At 29.7% G+C, this 16964-nt stretch overlaps 1 protein-coding gene across 2 annotated transcripts in view; it reads left to right on the forward strand.

Annotated features, from left to right (window-relative positions):
* Positions 1 to 8513, forward strand: part of LOC145256399 (uncharacterized) — a 48492-nt gene extending 39979 nt beyond the window's left edge. Inside the window, exon 6 of one of the 2 annotated variants that reach the window (XM_080115259.1) lies at positions 7692 to 8513. In XM_080115259.1, the coding sequence (XP_079971385.1) occupies positions 7692 to 8243 (552 nt within the window). In that variant the 3' untranslated portion in view covers positions 8244 to 8513. The remainder of the gene's footprint in view (positions 1 to 7691) is intronic. The other variant, XM_080115261.1, reaches the window with a different exon arrangement.
* The last annotated feature ends 8451 nt before the right edge of the window (positions 8514 to 16964 follow it).

Here is a 16964-nt window from a genome sequence, read left to right on the forward strand (position 1 = left end):
ATTGTTTCCCAACACTCTGAAAAATCAGTGAGTTGTTGGAATCTGTGTTAAATAGAGAAGTAGTCAACCACTTCAGTAAAAAAAAATCCCCCTCATTGACATACAATATGGTTTCCATTCTGCTAGATCTACAGCAGATGTGTTAACAGTTATATCTCATAGGATTAGCGAATCTTTCGGCAGAGGCTTCTTTTCTAGGGCAATTGCTTTTGATATATTAAAGGCTTTTGATAGGGTATGGCATAAAGGTTTACTCCATAAAATCTCTAGCTACGGTATAGCTGGAAATGTCTTCTCAATTATTAAATCATTTCTCTCTGATAGGTTCATAAGAGTAGTGGTTGATAGGCAGAAATCAGAAGCTCACAGTATTAAAGCTGGAGTCCCTCAAGGGTCCATCCTGGACCCAACTCTCTTCCTGATCTACATCAATGATCTCCCAAATCACATCCCAAGATAATTCATAAACATTTATGCTGACGACACTACCATCTATGTCAACATTTCAAAGGCCATAAACGACCAAGTTCTCTCTGATTCTCTCTCGCCTGATCTTGAGCATGGGATACAATGGAGAAAGAGGTGGCTGGTTAATTTTAATGCAACTAAAATAATCTTTACATTATCCCCCATCTTATATCAATTGAAATGAATGACTCTTATCTTGGGGTGACTTCATGTTTTGATAAACTTCACGGTCTAACCTTTCCTCCTGATCTGAAATGGAACACATACATTACTACGATATTATCACATTGACTACCATACACTAATTAACCCTTATTCTTTAGTTGCTAAGTGGTGACTACTTTGTAAAAAAAAATAATAATTAATCAATAATCAATCACACATATAGCTACGAGTATAATATAAAAAAGAGGGGGGTATAAAATGGGTATGAGGATTTATTAGTGTTAACAAACAGATTAGAATCAATAAACATCCTTTCCTCTTGCAAACGATCATATGCCAAAAATATTGTTGTTGTTGAATTCCTGGAACTGAATATGTCACAACTTTATTTATTTTAATATATATATTAAGGCAATCATGAAGGGAAGACGTATTCCTTTGGAATTCATTTTATATTAAAAAAAAAAAAAAAAGACCGAGGAGAAAAGGAAAATGGATAGCGACTAAAAAATAAAAGTAGGGAAATAAAGAAAGAAAAAAAAATCAAAACGAGTCAATTGACATGTTTCGCCCTCACTCATCAAAATTGGAATCAAGGGATTTATTTTTTAGTAATTTGTTTTCCTTAATAATAAAATCTATTGATAGTAATTCGGAGGCAAACAAATTTTTCTCGTTACTAAACAGTATACATCCGGCGTTAAAGTATACGTGTGAATGTGAAGATAATTCTGTCCTGGCATTTCTCGATGTTTTGGTAACGAAAACTCCATCTAGTTACCTTACATCGATTTATCGCAAACCAATATTCACTGGGCTGTATACATGCTAGGATTCATTCTGCCCTAACAAGCGCAAATATAATTTAATTTTGACATTAACACATCGTGCCCTAATGATCTGCTCACCAGAAAAATCGGATGATGAATTAAATACAATTACAGATGCTTTGTCCAATAATGGGTATCTTTTAGATGTAATTGAAACCACCATTAAAAGGAAAAGAGCAGATTTTTTACGAACAAAACCCAATACAGTGGATAAATGTCCGGTTTATATTCGATTGCCGTGGTTGAGGAAAGTAAGTGAAAAATTCACCAAACAAATTAGTTCAACTGTTGAAGGATGTTATTTTGCTTCAAATGTTCGTGTTGTGTATAATAAAAAACCATTAATGGCTTCCAATATACAAGATGTTCTACCCCCTCATCATATTAGTAATGTCATTTATTCATTTAAATGTGGTTGTGGTGCCGACTATGTAGGTCGAACATCTTTAAAATTAGAAAGTTGCATACAACAACATGTACCGAGCAAAATCAGAAATGGAACATTCCTACCTACCGACACTGTAAACAACACATATGGATCCGCTATAATGGAACACTTTATTAAATACCGGGATTGTGCAACAAACTTCAGCATCGATGCTTTCTCTGTATTGAGTGGAGCTCACTCCGTATATCATCTAGAAGTCTTGGAGACTGTTCACAATCGCCTTAGGAAGCCTTCCCTTTGTAAGCAAAAGGACTGCTTGTTGGGTTTGAACGTGATCAGCCTCTAAAAGTTCATCCCCATACGATTACTCTTGCTCCTGTCTCTTTTTTAGATTTTATCATTTAGGAAAACAAATTACTAAAAAATAAATCCCTCAATTCCAATTTTGATGAGTAAGGGCAGAACATAGCAATGGACTCGTTTTGATTTTTTTCTATTTCCCTACTTTTATTTTTTAGTCGCTATCCATTTTCCTTTTCTCTTCGGTCTTTTTTTTTAATATAAAATGAATTCCGAAAGAATATGTCTTCCCTTCATGATTGACTTAATAAAGTTTTGTACCTCGAAGAAAATCATGAAATATATATATATATAATGAATAAATGACAAAAGAGTCTATATTTCAAATTTAATGATGTTGACCATCTTACAATTTATTCCTTTATTTCAGTTGACACTTACAATTCTTGACAGTATCTGTTTCATAGCACAAAATCATCACTTAATTATTATATCAATCAGTGAATCTATTTTGCCATAAACTCATCAGAAGAAATAGCAAAAATCAATCCACCAAAAAGAAAATAAAATGTGTTTGGACATGAGTAAAAAGTCTGAAAATTGGAAGAGAAGCTGCAAATACCTTATATTAAAATAGATTCACTGATTGATATAATAATTAAGCGATTGATTCTGTGCTACAAATCAGATACTGTCAACATTTGTAAGTTTCAACTGCAATAAATGAATAGATTGTAAGATGGTCAACATCATGAAATTTAGAATATAGACTTTTGTCATTTATTCATTATATGCTCTGTAATTACATTGAGCTTCTTAAATAAGGATTGGTATATATAAAAATGAAATATAAGTGAATAAGAATATTTCCACAGAAATATATATATGTATATATATATATGTGTATATATATATGTATATATATGTGTGTGTGTATATATATGTATATATATGTGTGTATATATATGTATATATATGCATATATATGTGTATATATATGTATATATATATGTAAATATATATGTATATATATGTGTATATATATATGTATATATATATATGTATATATATATGTATATATATGTGTATATATATGTATATATATGTGTATATATATGTATGTATATGTGTATATATATGTATATATATGTATGTATATATATGTATATATATGTGTGTATATATGTGTATATATATATATGTATATATATGTGTGTATATATATGTATATATATATGTGTGTATATATATGTATATATATGTGTGTATATATATGTATATATATGTATATATATATGTGCATATATGTATATATATATGTATGTATATATATATGTGCATATATGTATATATATATGTATGTATATATATATGTATATATATATATGTATATATATGTTTATATATATATATGTATATATGTATATATATGTATATATATGTATGTATATATGTATATATATATGTGTATATATATGTATATATATGTATATATGTATGTATATATATATATATGTATGTATATATATGTATATATATGTATATATACGTATATATACATATATATACGTATATATATGTATATATATGTATATATATACGTATATATATGTATATATATATGTATGTATATATATGTATATATATGATTGTTGAGCTGGATTAAATCCGACAATATGAAATAAAATGGAGGTGGAAGGACCTGGATACTCTACGTTTCGCCCGATTTATGCGGGCTTCTTCAAGAGGGATGGTCATTAACGAGAGAGTCGGAGGATTGGGGCTATATATAATGATGGGGGAGAGCAGCGTGTTTTCCTTATGTAAATTAGATGTCATATATACATGTATATACATTTTTTTTTTTTTTTTGAGAGAAGAACTAATTAGAGTAAACTAGTGTATTGGATTACGTCTAAAAGATAAAATATCGTAGAGATTAAAAATTGTGTTTGGAAATATAGCGGTGATAGATTAAATAAATAAAATGACACGAGATTACGAAAGAATCTTTTTTTTTTTTTTAAATTAGAAATAATTGAATTGGGATAAAATAGCGCAGTAACTTAAAAGATGGTATCTAAAAATAAGAATAGGTGATAAAATGGAGTCTAAAAATAGATAATGATAAAATACAGTAAATAAGTAAAATAAAAATAAAATTAAGTGAAATTACGATTTTTTTTTTTTTTTTTTTCGCGTTTAACCGGTGTCTAAGTTGTTTTCTTTGATAATTATTTTCGACAGAAAGGGAGCAACGTGGAAAAAACCTTTTCTTTGCTTAATTATATTGCTGGAATGGGAGATTATAGCTGACTCAATTAAACGTCGTGTGGATCTGTTATGTATGTGTTTAAGGAAAGTTGCTTTGTTAAAATCAAAATGGTGGTCGTTTTCCATGATGTGACAAAATATGGCGTTGAGTGTATTGTTGTTTTTTACATCTCTTTTGTGTTCATATAGTCTTTTATTTAAATTACGTTGAGTTTCTCCTACGTATATTTTTCCACAATCAAGGCAGGGTATGGAATATATTCCGGCTTTGGTGTTAATGTTGGTGTTAGTTATAATTTTACGTGTTAGATCCCTAATTGTTAAAGAGTTTAGTTTTGTTATTTGAATGCCTGTCTTATTTAGGTTCTTATATATTGTGTCGTTGTTTTTATTAGTTGGTAATGTTAATTGTCTGTTGTGTATCTGGCTATTTAAGGAATGGTCTCGGTTTCGGTTATGGTAAATTTTTAGTGCTTTTCTTTTTGTATTTGCCAAAAAAATGTTGAGGGTATTGCAAGTTCATGAATGTACGTTCGATATACTCAAATTCTTCCACGATGTATTCTTCACTACATATTCTCAGGGCCCTAAGAAAAAATCCTATTAGAATACCTCTTTTTACTTTATCATCGTGATGAGAGTAAAAGTGTATGTAATCATTTTTATTCGTGACTTTCCGATGGACTTTAAAACTTAGATGATCATTGTTATTTATGATGTTGATGTCCAGAAAAGGTATGGAGTTGTTATTTTCTCTTTCATACGTATAGTTAATAGTGGGTTCAATCTTGTTTAATTTATCAGTGATATTCTCTATTTTGGAAGATATAGGGAGAAAAATTAAAATATCATCAATATATCTATAGTAGGAGGTACCCTTGGGCAATTTATATTTCATGGGTCCGGTTTCGATGAATTCTAAAAATAGACATGCCAAAACCCCACTTAGAGGGTTACCCATGGGCAGTCCAAATTTTTGTTTGTAGCAGAGTCCTTCGAATGTGAAATATGTCATGTCAATGCATATACTTATAATTTTAATTATATTATCTATCGGCAAAGGTAATTTAATTTTTATTTTATTTAAGTGTTTTGAAAGAAGGTTGAGACATTTCTTGGTAGGGATATTGGTGTATAAAGATTCTATATCGAGACTATTCATGGTTTTATTTTTCATATCTATGTTTTTTATCTTATTAAGAAGGTCGCCAGAGTTTCTTATATGGGAATTGCTAATTGTGCCCAATAATGGCGTTAGGAGTTTTGTGATCGCTCTTGCTATCTTATGGGTGGCACTGCCAATGCCAGAGATGATTGGGCGTATTGGATTATTATTTTTATGTGTTTTGGGTAAACCATATAAGGTCGGGATTTTAGGATGGTATTCTATATAGGTAGTCCATATTTTATCATTATGTATTAATTTCTTGTAAGATTTGTTAAATTTGTCAATTTCTTTATGTATTATTTCGGAGGTAGTTTTTTCATATGTGTGTTTATCTTGTAATAGTTGAAGTATTTTATTTTTGTATTCAGTTGTTTCCATTATTACAATCCCCCCACCTTTGTCAGCAGGTGAGACGATAATATTATGGTCGTTAGCCATGTGTGATAATGCATTTATGTATCGTTTTGGTAGGGTAATATCCCTGGTTTGGGCGGTGGTCGTGGATATTATACCCTGGATGAAACCTTTCATAAAGTCGGTATCTTCGTGTTTATAGTTTCGAGCGATTGTGTTGGTTGTTATCTTTAGATAGATTCCCGTTGCAAATTTTAAACCAAGGCTGAGGGCTTCTGTCTCGGTGTTTGATAGTGGCCGGTTTGTAAGATTTTGTATGAGTTTTGGTCGTCCAATAGAACCCCATTTGCTGTTGGAGATTAGATTGGATAGTTTTCTGTTAAGTTTTCTGTTGTGGGTAGAGTTGAAAGATATAATCCGTCGTTTAATTTTAGAGGTTGTATTCCTAGAAATAGAGTGGTTCATGTGTAGATCGTCTGCTAGTGATTTGGCAATAATCCGTAAATAAGTTGCTTTGTTTCTAAGAGTTTGTGCTGATGCGCTTAGATACTGCTCAATGTGTTCAGGGAAAATATGGTGGGAGGATTGGAAGATCTTATTGGTACATTTGGGAATGACCTTCTCGTCAATGCATCGTTGTAAGAAAGAACTCCTGTTTGTGTTGGAGTGAGCTGCAATCAGTGTGTTAGTATATTTACGCAGCTTTCTTTTGTAAAGTTGTCCTTCCATTCCGACAGTATGATTGTTGAGCTGGATTAAATCCGACGATATGAAATAAACACATACATAACAGATCCACACGACGTTTAATTGAGTCAGCTATAATCTCCCATTCCAGCAATATAATTAAGCAAAGAAAAGGTTTTTTCCACGTTGCTCCCTTTCTGTCGAAAATAATTATCAAAGAAAACAACTTAGACACCGGTTAAACGCGAAAAAAAAAAAAAAAAAAAAATCGTAATTTCACTTAATTTTATTTTTATTTTACTTATTTACTGTATTTTATCATTATCTATTTTTAGACTCCATTTTATCACCTATTCTTATTTTTAGATACCATCTTTTAAGTTACTGCGCTATTTTATCCCAATTCAATTATTTCTAATTTAAAAAAAAAAAAAAAAAAAAAAAAAAAGATTCTTTCGTAATCTCGTGTCATTTTATTTATTTAATCTATCACCGCTATATTTCCAAACACAATTTTTAATCTCTACGATATTTTATCTTTTAGACGTAATCCAATACACTAGTTTACTCTAATTAGTTCTTCTCTCAAAAAAAAAAAAAAAAAAAAAAAAATGTATATACATGTATATATGACATCTAATTTACATAAGGAAAACACGCTGCTCTCCCCCATCATTATATATAGCCCCAATCCTCCGACTCTCTCGTCAATGACCATCCCTCTTGAAGAAGCCCGCATAAATCGGGCGAAACGTTGAGTATCCAGGTCCTTCCACCTCCATTTTATTTCATGTATATATATGTATATATATGTATGTATATATATATGTATAATGTATATATATATATGTATATATATGTATATATATATATATGTATATATATGTATGTATGCCTGTATGTATTTTTGTGTATGTGCACATATATATTCATATGTGTGTGTGTGTCTGCATGTATTTGTGTGTGCCTATATGTCTCTGTGTATGAAAATATGTATATATGTTTGAAATTTTTTATAAACTTTTATCCCTATAAATATATTTTTATATTGTTTTAGAAATCAAATATTGGATTGTCTCGTCCAAAGATCCTATACAGAAAACGTCATTTTGAAAGTTTGTCATCAGAAGACTACTTTCCGATTCCCAAAGAGATCTCTTTACTGTTGTCTGAGAAGGAATCTGGCAACGAGTCTGGTTACAGTTCTCAAAGTGCTAGCTACGTGAAATGTCAGCCATTCGAGAAGGGTGGAGTAGAGAATTTGTTGGACAGCAGCGCTGAACAGCTGGTCGATATTGAGAGTCTGGATACAAAACCGAATAGTACTTTTGAAGAATCGATCGGCATTTCCTTGGACAAAAAAATGCGCTTCCTACGAACAGCAACTGCACTTCAGCGTTCTGGTTTGATGGAAATAACCATCAAGACAGCAGATATTTTAAAGCAGAACCGTCTCGTGAATCGGGAAATCAAACGGCTGCGTGAGGAAACCATCAAATTCTTTCAGAGTGTCATCAGGAATCCAGAAAATCAGACCTTTCATGAAACGATAGCTAAGAACTGCAACATGCATTCGTGTGGGCAGGAAATTCCAAAAAATGGACAATAGGTGAAAATCCTACTTCTCAGCCAAATATATTGATCACTTAAGTTAATTCTATCATTATTTTTTTCATTTCATTCCAAAATATTTGTTCTCCATTTTACAGCATTATTATAAACAAGAGGTGATTATGCATACTAGTTGAGCTACACTTGGTTGGTTACATGTCAAATTTATTTTAGCAGTATAGCCTATATAAATATGCATGGGTCTGTGTGTGTGTGTGTGTGTGTGTGTGTGTGTTGCTTAATGCCCTGGTGTTTTTAATATGCCCAAATACAATTTCTTAAAAAACCATCCAACAAATGCCAGCATGTAAAATGGACGTTAAACCAAATATGATAATGATGACAATAATGCAGACCCTCACATTAATGATTACGATACATTCAAATGCATTTTTTTTTTCTAAACATACATTATTTCTTCTTTGAGTTCTCCAAAATGCCGATTTCCTTTTTTACTCGTTCTTACTATGATATTTTATAAGTGTCCTCAAATTATCTTCATGATTAATTCCAATAGCGCCTTTATTTACACTGGAGAATGTCATTCTCATTGGTTTTGTGATAACATAACTGCTACTATATTAATTTCTATAAGGTACGTAAACGTTTGCATAAAATATGCAGGGGCCTAAGAAAGGATAGCCTTAGCAGTCCTCTGGAAACTACATGAGTTTGTTTTTGTTTTATTCTTTATAATGTTATCATAAAAAATTGTAGAGATATTTTGCTGTGTTATATATTTTGCTATGTTATGTATATTTAAATTAATTGTCCATATCTATTGTTACTGCTGTTTGCCTTTGATGCAGATAGTTTTCAGGAGAAAATGCAGAAAAATTATTTGACCAATTCATAAGCATAAAAGTTTAGGGAAAATGTATACTATATTTATGGTGTCTCGCTCTAGGGATGCAATTGAAAATAAAGCTCTATGCAAAGATCAAACAACATTTCATGAATGGCTAATATAGGAGGAACCCATATTAATTTTGTATTATGGATTTTCACATGAATGTGAGGGTCTGCATTCGTTGGACATTTATAAACAGAAAAGACAATGATTTACTTTATTTCATTTACAACAGGAAAAATTATACACGTTAAACTACACATTGTATTATTGGCTTCTGGACTAAGAGCAAAAGTACAACAGAGTTTTTATTCATTCATGGGCAATGCTGAATACGTGTATATAAGTGGTGAAATGTTTAGACTTTGGTAGTATTTCAAATAGATGAATAAGTAACAACATCTTAGAGATATATCAAGAAGATGAAGTCAAGTTAAACTCATTAAATACATAGAAATACAGCAGGTATTAAGTAAGTTTTAGGGTCAACCAAAAACTATTATATGATTATATTTTGAAATAAACAAAAGATTATAGCATGTTAATATCAGAAGAAGAGACCATTTTATCAATAAAAATGTCATCTCAGAAATGGTCCGACACAAAAACTTTTGTTGATGTTGAATTCTTGAAACTGATAACTGAAAAATGAATATGTTAAAGATTTTGTTTATTTCACAAATGTTATATATTGAGTTGTCAGACCATGAGACCATTCCTTTCTCAATTTTTAAAAAATTTCTCCATGCTTATAAAATTAAGCACTGTTCTTCTTAGAGAGCTATTTTCAAAGAATCCACTGTTTTCGATTATCTCATTTCTTCTTGAATAAAAACAGATTTGGAGTTTTCAACTATGTGAACTCAATTTGGATGTTTAGTGCTGAATAAAAACAAAGACGTCACAGCTAAAAAGATTATTCAAATGTAATTGTCCAGATGTGGATTGGATTCTATTAGAAATGTATCTAATAAAAAACAAGAACATTTTTTGTTAAAGATTTTTCATTGTCTGTAGTTATACAGATTTTTTAAAAAAATTTAAATATTTCACGTCATTTTGCATGTCTTCAATCAGCTGAAATTGTTAGAAAAGCTTGTTTTCAAGTTTTGTTCACCTGCCCGAACGAAAACAAGACTAATTAACTTGAAAAAAAAATTATAGAAACAATTGGATCCATAAACTATGTTCATTTCATTTTTTTAATCTTTTCTTTTTTAACTTTTGTTATTCAAATATTTTTGTAAACATTACGTTATCATTTTTTCGAACTTATTTCCAAAACTATTTTTTATTTTGTTGTCTTTAAATATTTTTTTATTTCTTTTTATACTTTCCTTTTACTTTTAGAACAATTTTTATGTTTTAAATTTCATCTTTTAGACAATTATATTTTCAAGAGCTTTTATTATTATAATGAATAATAATTTATTCAATTTTTTTAACTATTCTTTTTTTTTCAAATTATAAAGTCCAAATTGAGTCATTTTCTAAAAACTAATAAAATTATTTTTTTTTAAATCAGTAATTTTTCAGTAAAAGATATGCAAGTATAAATAAGGAAAGAATATTCTTTCTTTATTTCTTTTTTTTTTTACAAAACTAATTATATATTTCTTTTCTTTTACTATTTCGAAAAATTACAGATAATTTTAATTTATTGAGTAGTAAATATGGTGATAGTTATTCCAATTAATACAACAAAAATTCCATTCATGAAAAAGACAATCTTTTTTATTGAAATTTATTCAATCTATATTCACTTTATTTTTTTATTTTTGCAAAGGTTGTTTTTAATCTGCTACTTAATTTATTTTTATTAAATTTTTTCTAAAGGTTTTTATTCTTTAAATTTGTTATTTATTTTTATTTTATTTTTTCTAAAGGTTTTTATTCTTTAAATTTGTTATTTATTTTTATTTTATTTTTTCTAAAGGTTTTTATTCTTTAAATTTGTTATTTATTTTTATTTAATTTTTTGTAAAGGTTAAATTTGTTATTTATTTTTTATTTAATTTTTTGTAAAGGTTTTTATTCTTTAAATTTGTTATTTATTTTTTATTTAATTTTTTGTAAAGGTTTTTATTCTTTAAATTTGTTATTTATTTTATTTAATTTTTTGTAAAGGTTTTTATTCTTTAAATTTGTTATTTATTTTAATTTAATTTTTTCTAAAGGTTTTCATGTTTAAATTTATTTATTTTTTATTTAATTTCTTCTAAGGGTTTTTAGTCTTTAAATTTGTTATTTATTATTTATTTAACTTTTTCGAAAGGTTTTATTTTTTAAATTTGTTATTTTTTAATTTTTCTAAATCTTTTTATTTTTTAAATCTGTTATTTAATTTATTTTTTAGTTATTTTTATTTTTAAATCATTTAAATTTTAAGATACCATTTTAATTATCATTTGTTCCTTTCAATCGAAAATTGACTTTTCTGTTTCCCATTTTATGTTTTAGTTCAATATTTTCGTTCATACTTTTCAATTTACAAATCATTTCTTATCTTTTAAATGTTTAATTTAGCAGTTTAATTTGTGAATCAACTGCTTAAATTATTTTTTTTTCATTTTGTTTTAATCTGGTTAATTTTTTTTTCATTCATTTTTTTCTTCAATCATTTTCTTTTCAGACATTTTACATCTGATTATTCCATGTTAGTAGCATGAATATTTTAATATTTGTATTGCAACTTATTTCTGTTCCTTTTCTCCATTTTTATCGTTTTCACAAAATAACTCCTATAAAAGTAAATACATTTTCACAAATTCAAACATATTCTTGACAGAATATCTTGAAAATGTCATGTCAAATATTGTCTTGTGAGATTTCTTGTCTGTTTTAGATTTGAAAGAAAAGCAAACTTTATATTCATTTATCCACAAATGCATTTAATATTTTTTAACCATGTCTGCGGCATTTACCATTATTTTAAATGTGGCACTTTTTCCCTAATAGTTTCCATTATCACCATTATGGCCAACGATGTGAAAAGAAACCGAAATTAAAAATAAACTGCTGATAACATTTATTCTTGTTTTTTTCTTCTTCTTTTTCATCTTTTGCAAATACTTTGTATGCTTCCTGATAATTGGATGCTTCCATAAAATGATTTATAAAATCGACATCAATAAAAAAAATTCTTTAAAAAAACGCATCAAGAAATACAGAATGTTATTTTACTTAGACATACTTTAGACATTTTTGATAATTTGTACATATTAGAGTTCTTTGTTATTATTATTATTATTATTATTTGTTGCTGTAGTAGTAGTAGTAGTAGTAGTAGTAGTAGTAGTAGTAGTAGTAGTAGTAGTCTTTATATAAGATTCGTAAGCAACAAACATGAAGAGAAAAAAGTTTTGTATCATCTGCATTTTTAGATTTTTTTTATGTTGATTTCCAATAGTTTCCATCATCATCACCACCACCAGTCTAACATTGGTTTAATTTAGAAATTGACTTCTAAACTAAGCAACATTAGACCAGGTCTTTATTCATTTAACTTATGTCCAAATCCATCATTTTCTTCCATGTTTCCTTGGCCTTTCCCTGCCAACTGATCCTGCTAACTCTACTGCTCTACATCTACTAACCCAAAATTTATTATTTCAACATGATCAAATCAACAAGGTCTCCTGCTCTGCACATATACTATACAAATTTAATCTTCCTCTGATGTCATCAGATCTAAGCTTTCTTTAAAACTCACATTAGACATCCATTGTGTCATTCTCATATCATTTATCATCATGCAACAAATATCCTAAACCCTCACAGATCAGATTTCACTTCAATACATCATCACACCGCACACCCATATCTGATAGACTTTTCCTTTGGATGACTGTTAAAACTGCTGGTTAGCAATAGCGGAAGTTCCCTGAGCTTCATCCTAATTTGCAACCTGTGCTATTATGCTATCACTAAGGTAATAAAAATCTTCTGAAAACCTTCAATAGTTTCATCGTCCAAATTTATTTTCTCTACATCTGAGTTATCATCCATCTCCATTGCATACAAATTGGTTGTCATCTCGCAACCTACCTGTAATTCCACTACAATTCAATTTACAATAATAGTCCATTATTCGTTGGCTTTACACCGTTTTCTTGTCTTTTTTCTCTTTCATACCAATGTTCAACAAGAAAAAAAACATATGTCAAAAATTCGAATTCGGCATACTTCTCAATTAAATTAAATGAAATGTTGCTGTTGCTGAGATTAATAAAGATGATTAATTCTTGTGTTATGGTCACCAAAGAAAATTCAGACAACAATTCATATTACAGTATATTGCTTATAATACATTTGAGCATTTTAACTCAAGGTTATTTAGTACACAAACTGATTTGAAAGAACACTTGGCAAATTAAATTAAAGAATGATGAATTTTTAAGAAATAAAGATTTGTTTATATTAAAACAACTGAAAATGTTTGATGACTAGAGTTCTCCTCCAATGATGTTGTCAGAAGAACTTGGCTGGTCAACAATTGGAATGTCTACTGACTAAACATACAGAACTCATATTAAACTGTCTTGGTTTTCGCTTCCTTTCCTTTCGGTTCAAATAAAGCAAAAGACGAAATTAGATGTGACATGAATACTAATGATTTTACAGCCAAAATGTACAAACATTAGAAATCAACACAGAGTGAGGAATACAGATGAAAGCATGTAAAACGATAAACTAAATGACAAAACAACATGACTTTATACACAAAAATGAGAAATCCTAAATTTTCATACTTTGTAATGTTCTAAATATATTCCGTTTTGTTAACTTTGTTTTCATTGTCCTCTTTTCATACAAATTTCAGTCTTTGTTTAGCATTCGCATTAAAATTGTTTAGCATTCACATTAAATGCTTACTGGATACTATGCTCGAGTGTCTAAGCTCTCTCTATACACGCGTTTGTCAGGACAATCTGGCATGAGGATATTTTGTCTGTCAGGACAATCTGGCATGAGGATATTTTGTCTGTCAGGACAATCTGGCATGAGGATATTTTGTCTGTCAGGACAATCTGGCATGAGGATATTTTGTCTACAAGTAAACACGACTAAATATTTAAAAGCACATAGTATTCACCGCCCAAATAAGCTCTCTTCGATATAGCTAACTCACACTGGCTTTTACGAGGAATGGTGCACTTTCTTGAAGTGATGTTGCCTATAGCAATAGCACAAACGTTGATACTCCACCAGACCGGATGATTTCTTGTTCTGGAATTCAGTAAGATCAAGAGACCACAAGAAAGACATACTATAACATAGTTAAATGCTCAATTTTGGGAAAGGAAAATTATCTTCTCAACTTCTTTACTAACTCAATGTTTGAGAATTAAAAGAAAACCTTAATGAAATATTCAGATATTTGTATATCACATATAGAGATCAAATGTTAGCCTTAATTTCTAAGAACTTCGACTAAATTGGTGCTTTTGCAATCGTTATCCTCGTGCTGTCCATTTTATTAAAACCACATTTATTTATTAACGTGGATTTAATAAAAAAATCCAACCTTGATCGCCCTTTGGGGCTCGTGGTGCAGTGGATAGAGACATTGAATCTCTACGGTTCCAGGTGAGAATTGTCTGAAGATAGCGGTTTCAATCCTACCCAAAGCTGGCCAGAGGCTTATTTGGCTAAAACGTGGTGAGACGACAACAACTATGGATGGCAGTAATTGCTGAGAATGCAGTTAGGAGATTCGGAGTTCCTATCCGTCATGGTTATCACCTGACAAAGGCCAGAGGAATAGTTGGCTGAAACGTCGTGAAACAACAACTAAGAAAGATGAGGATAATAGTCCGCAATAAAATAAATTAAGAAATAATTCTCATCTCAATAACGAATTCCAATCAAATAATAAAAAATATTAGATTAACAAAAAAAGAATGCAATAATTGCAGAGAAATTGTAATTTAAAACAGCTGCACGGACTTTTTTGGCAATTCTGAATCTTAACTCATTATTCTAAGGAAGGTAACTCTATTTCACTAAAGTAGTTAGAAATCATTTTTTTTATACAAATTATAATAGCGTCGAAGTGAACATTTTTTATACAAATTATAATAGCGTCAAAGTGAACATTTTTTTTATACAAATTATAATAGTGTCGAAGTGAACATTTTTTATACAAATTATAATAGCGTCGAAGTGAACATTTTTTTATACAAATTATGATAGCGTCGAATTTAACATTTTTACATTTTTTGTTGTTAACTTTGTTACATTCAATCAAGTAGTTGACAAAAATCATTTTTTGTTACAATTCTTAGTAAAATAGAGTTACCTATTCCGAATAGCTACTTTTTGATGTAACAGTTAAAGTTAATTTTTATTAAAGGAAATTGCTCCCTGATACAATTCAATATTCTTGGGAATTTTTCTTATCTTTTAAACATACTGAAATCTTTAATTAGTCGTCAGACTTGATTAATAAATATTACAACTCCTCTGAAATTGAAAATAATATTGTTTACCATTTAAAACTAAAGTTTGGAACAAGAAGTTTTCTTTTTTTATCTTTTTGCCCAACTACAGGTAGCGGCCACTAAAGTTCAGTGAGTAGGATAGCAAACTCTTATTTCAATCAGACTAATTCATATTAAAATTAATCCTTTTTAAATATATGCATAGATAGTTGACAAAATGACAAAAGCAACAAACTCTGGTTCTAATACATCGTTTTGCTAATAAAGTTTCTCTTCTAAATAAATTAGCATAAAAAATTGAAATTAGATTTCCCTTCTAACCATCAGCAGAAGTGATTTATCATTTTATCTGTCTGTCTTTGAAACTGTTATATGTTATGATAATGACATCACCCTCTCGACCCCAAGTTGAAGAACCATTGCTCCAAATGACAAGGCACCACAAGAAGGCTGACTGGGAAACCATTAGGGATTACATCAGAGACGCTCGATGGGGAAATATCTTTTCTCTTCCTAGGAACAGTGTGCAAATGAGACCACTGAATGGTTCAAAGCAGCAATTGAAGCATTGGTTCCAACACGAAAGTTTTATAGCAATTCCCTCTCTCCTCAACGATTCACTCCTACTTGCACAACTGCTATCGCTCGAAGGCAGCATGCATTCCACAGATTTATCAAACATGTTCGCCTAAGGTCTGCTAGTGAGAATATACTAGCACAAAAGAAAACAGATTGTAATTTTATAATTACTACAGAAAAAACTGAACCCCTCTCTATAAAGCTAAAGAAATATTTTTGAAAAATTTGCTAACAAAGTTTTTGACTGATCCAGAGTTAAATGGATTTGTAAAATATGCTTAGAAGCAAATGATGTTGCATTTTTTATGATCAGTTTTCTTTTTTAATTTTTTTATGCCAGTAAATAAAGATGCATAACAAGAAACAATTTGAAGGTACAAAGAGACTTTTTTCTCAAGCGTATAAACACAAACAAAATGTAAACTAATAATAAATGGAAGGCCCACCGAGCAGATGAGAAAAGCAAATAACTTTGTCACACTCAGTTATCCCCCTTGACTAATGGTAGTTTAATACGTGTATGACACTTTTTTTCTCTTCTTTATTCCTTTTCTTTTAAGACAGAGACTAGTGGGATCAAGCACTAAAGGTTCGTAAGAGTCCTTTATGTAGGTCAATTTCACTCTATATTCAGGGTGATGAACATGTCCATATGTATTAGCATTCAGGGGGGATGGTCACTGCTACGAGAGGGGAACTTCTCAAGAAAGCACACTGATCACATGCACATACAATTTCGTTCACAGCTTCAGACAAGTCCAAGTTATAAAAGTATCGGCTCACTACTTTCTGCATTTAGTGTTTGATAAAGTGTCCTAACTTCATGTGTAGTGCCATCAGTAAAGCA

The sequence above is a fragment of the Euprymna scolopes genome, chromosome 32, assembly GCF_053919585.1.
Source record: "Euprymna scolopes isolate OS-2025 chromosome 32, ASM5391958v1, whole genome shotgun sequence".
Lineage (NCBI taxonomy): Eukaryota > Metazoa > Mollusca > Cephalopoda > Sepiida > Sepiolidae > Euprymna > Euprymna scolopes.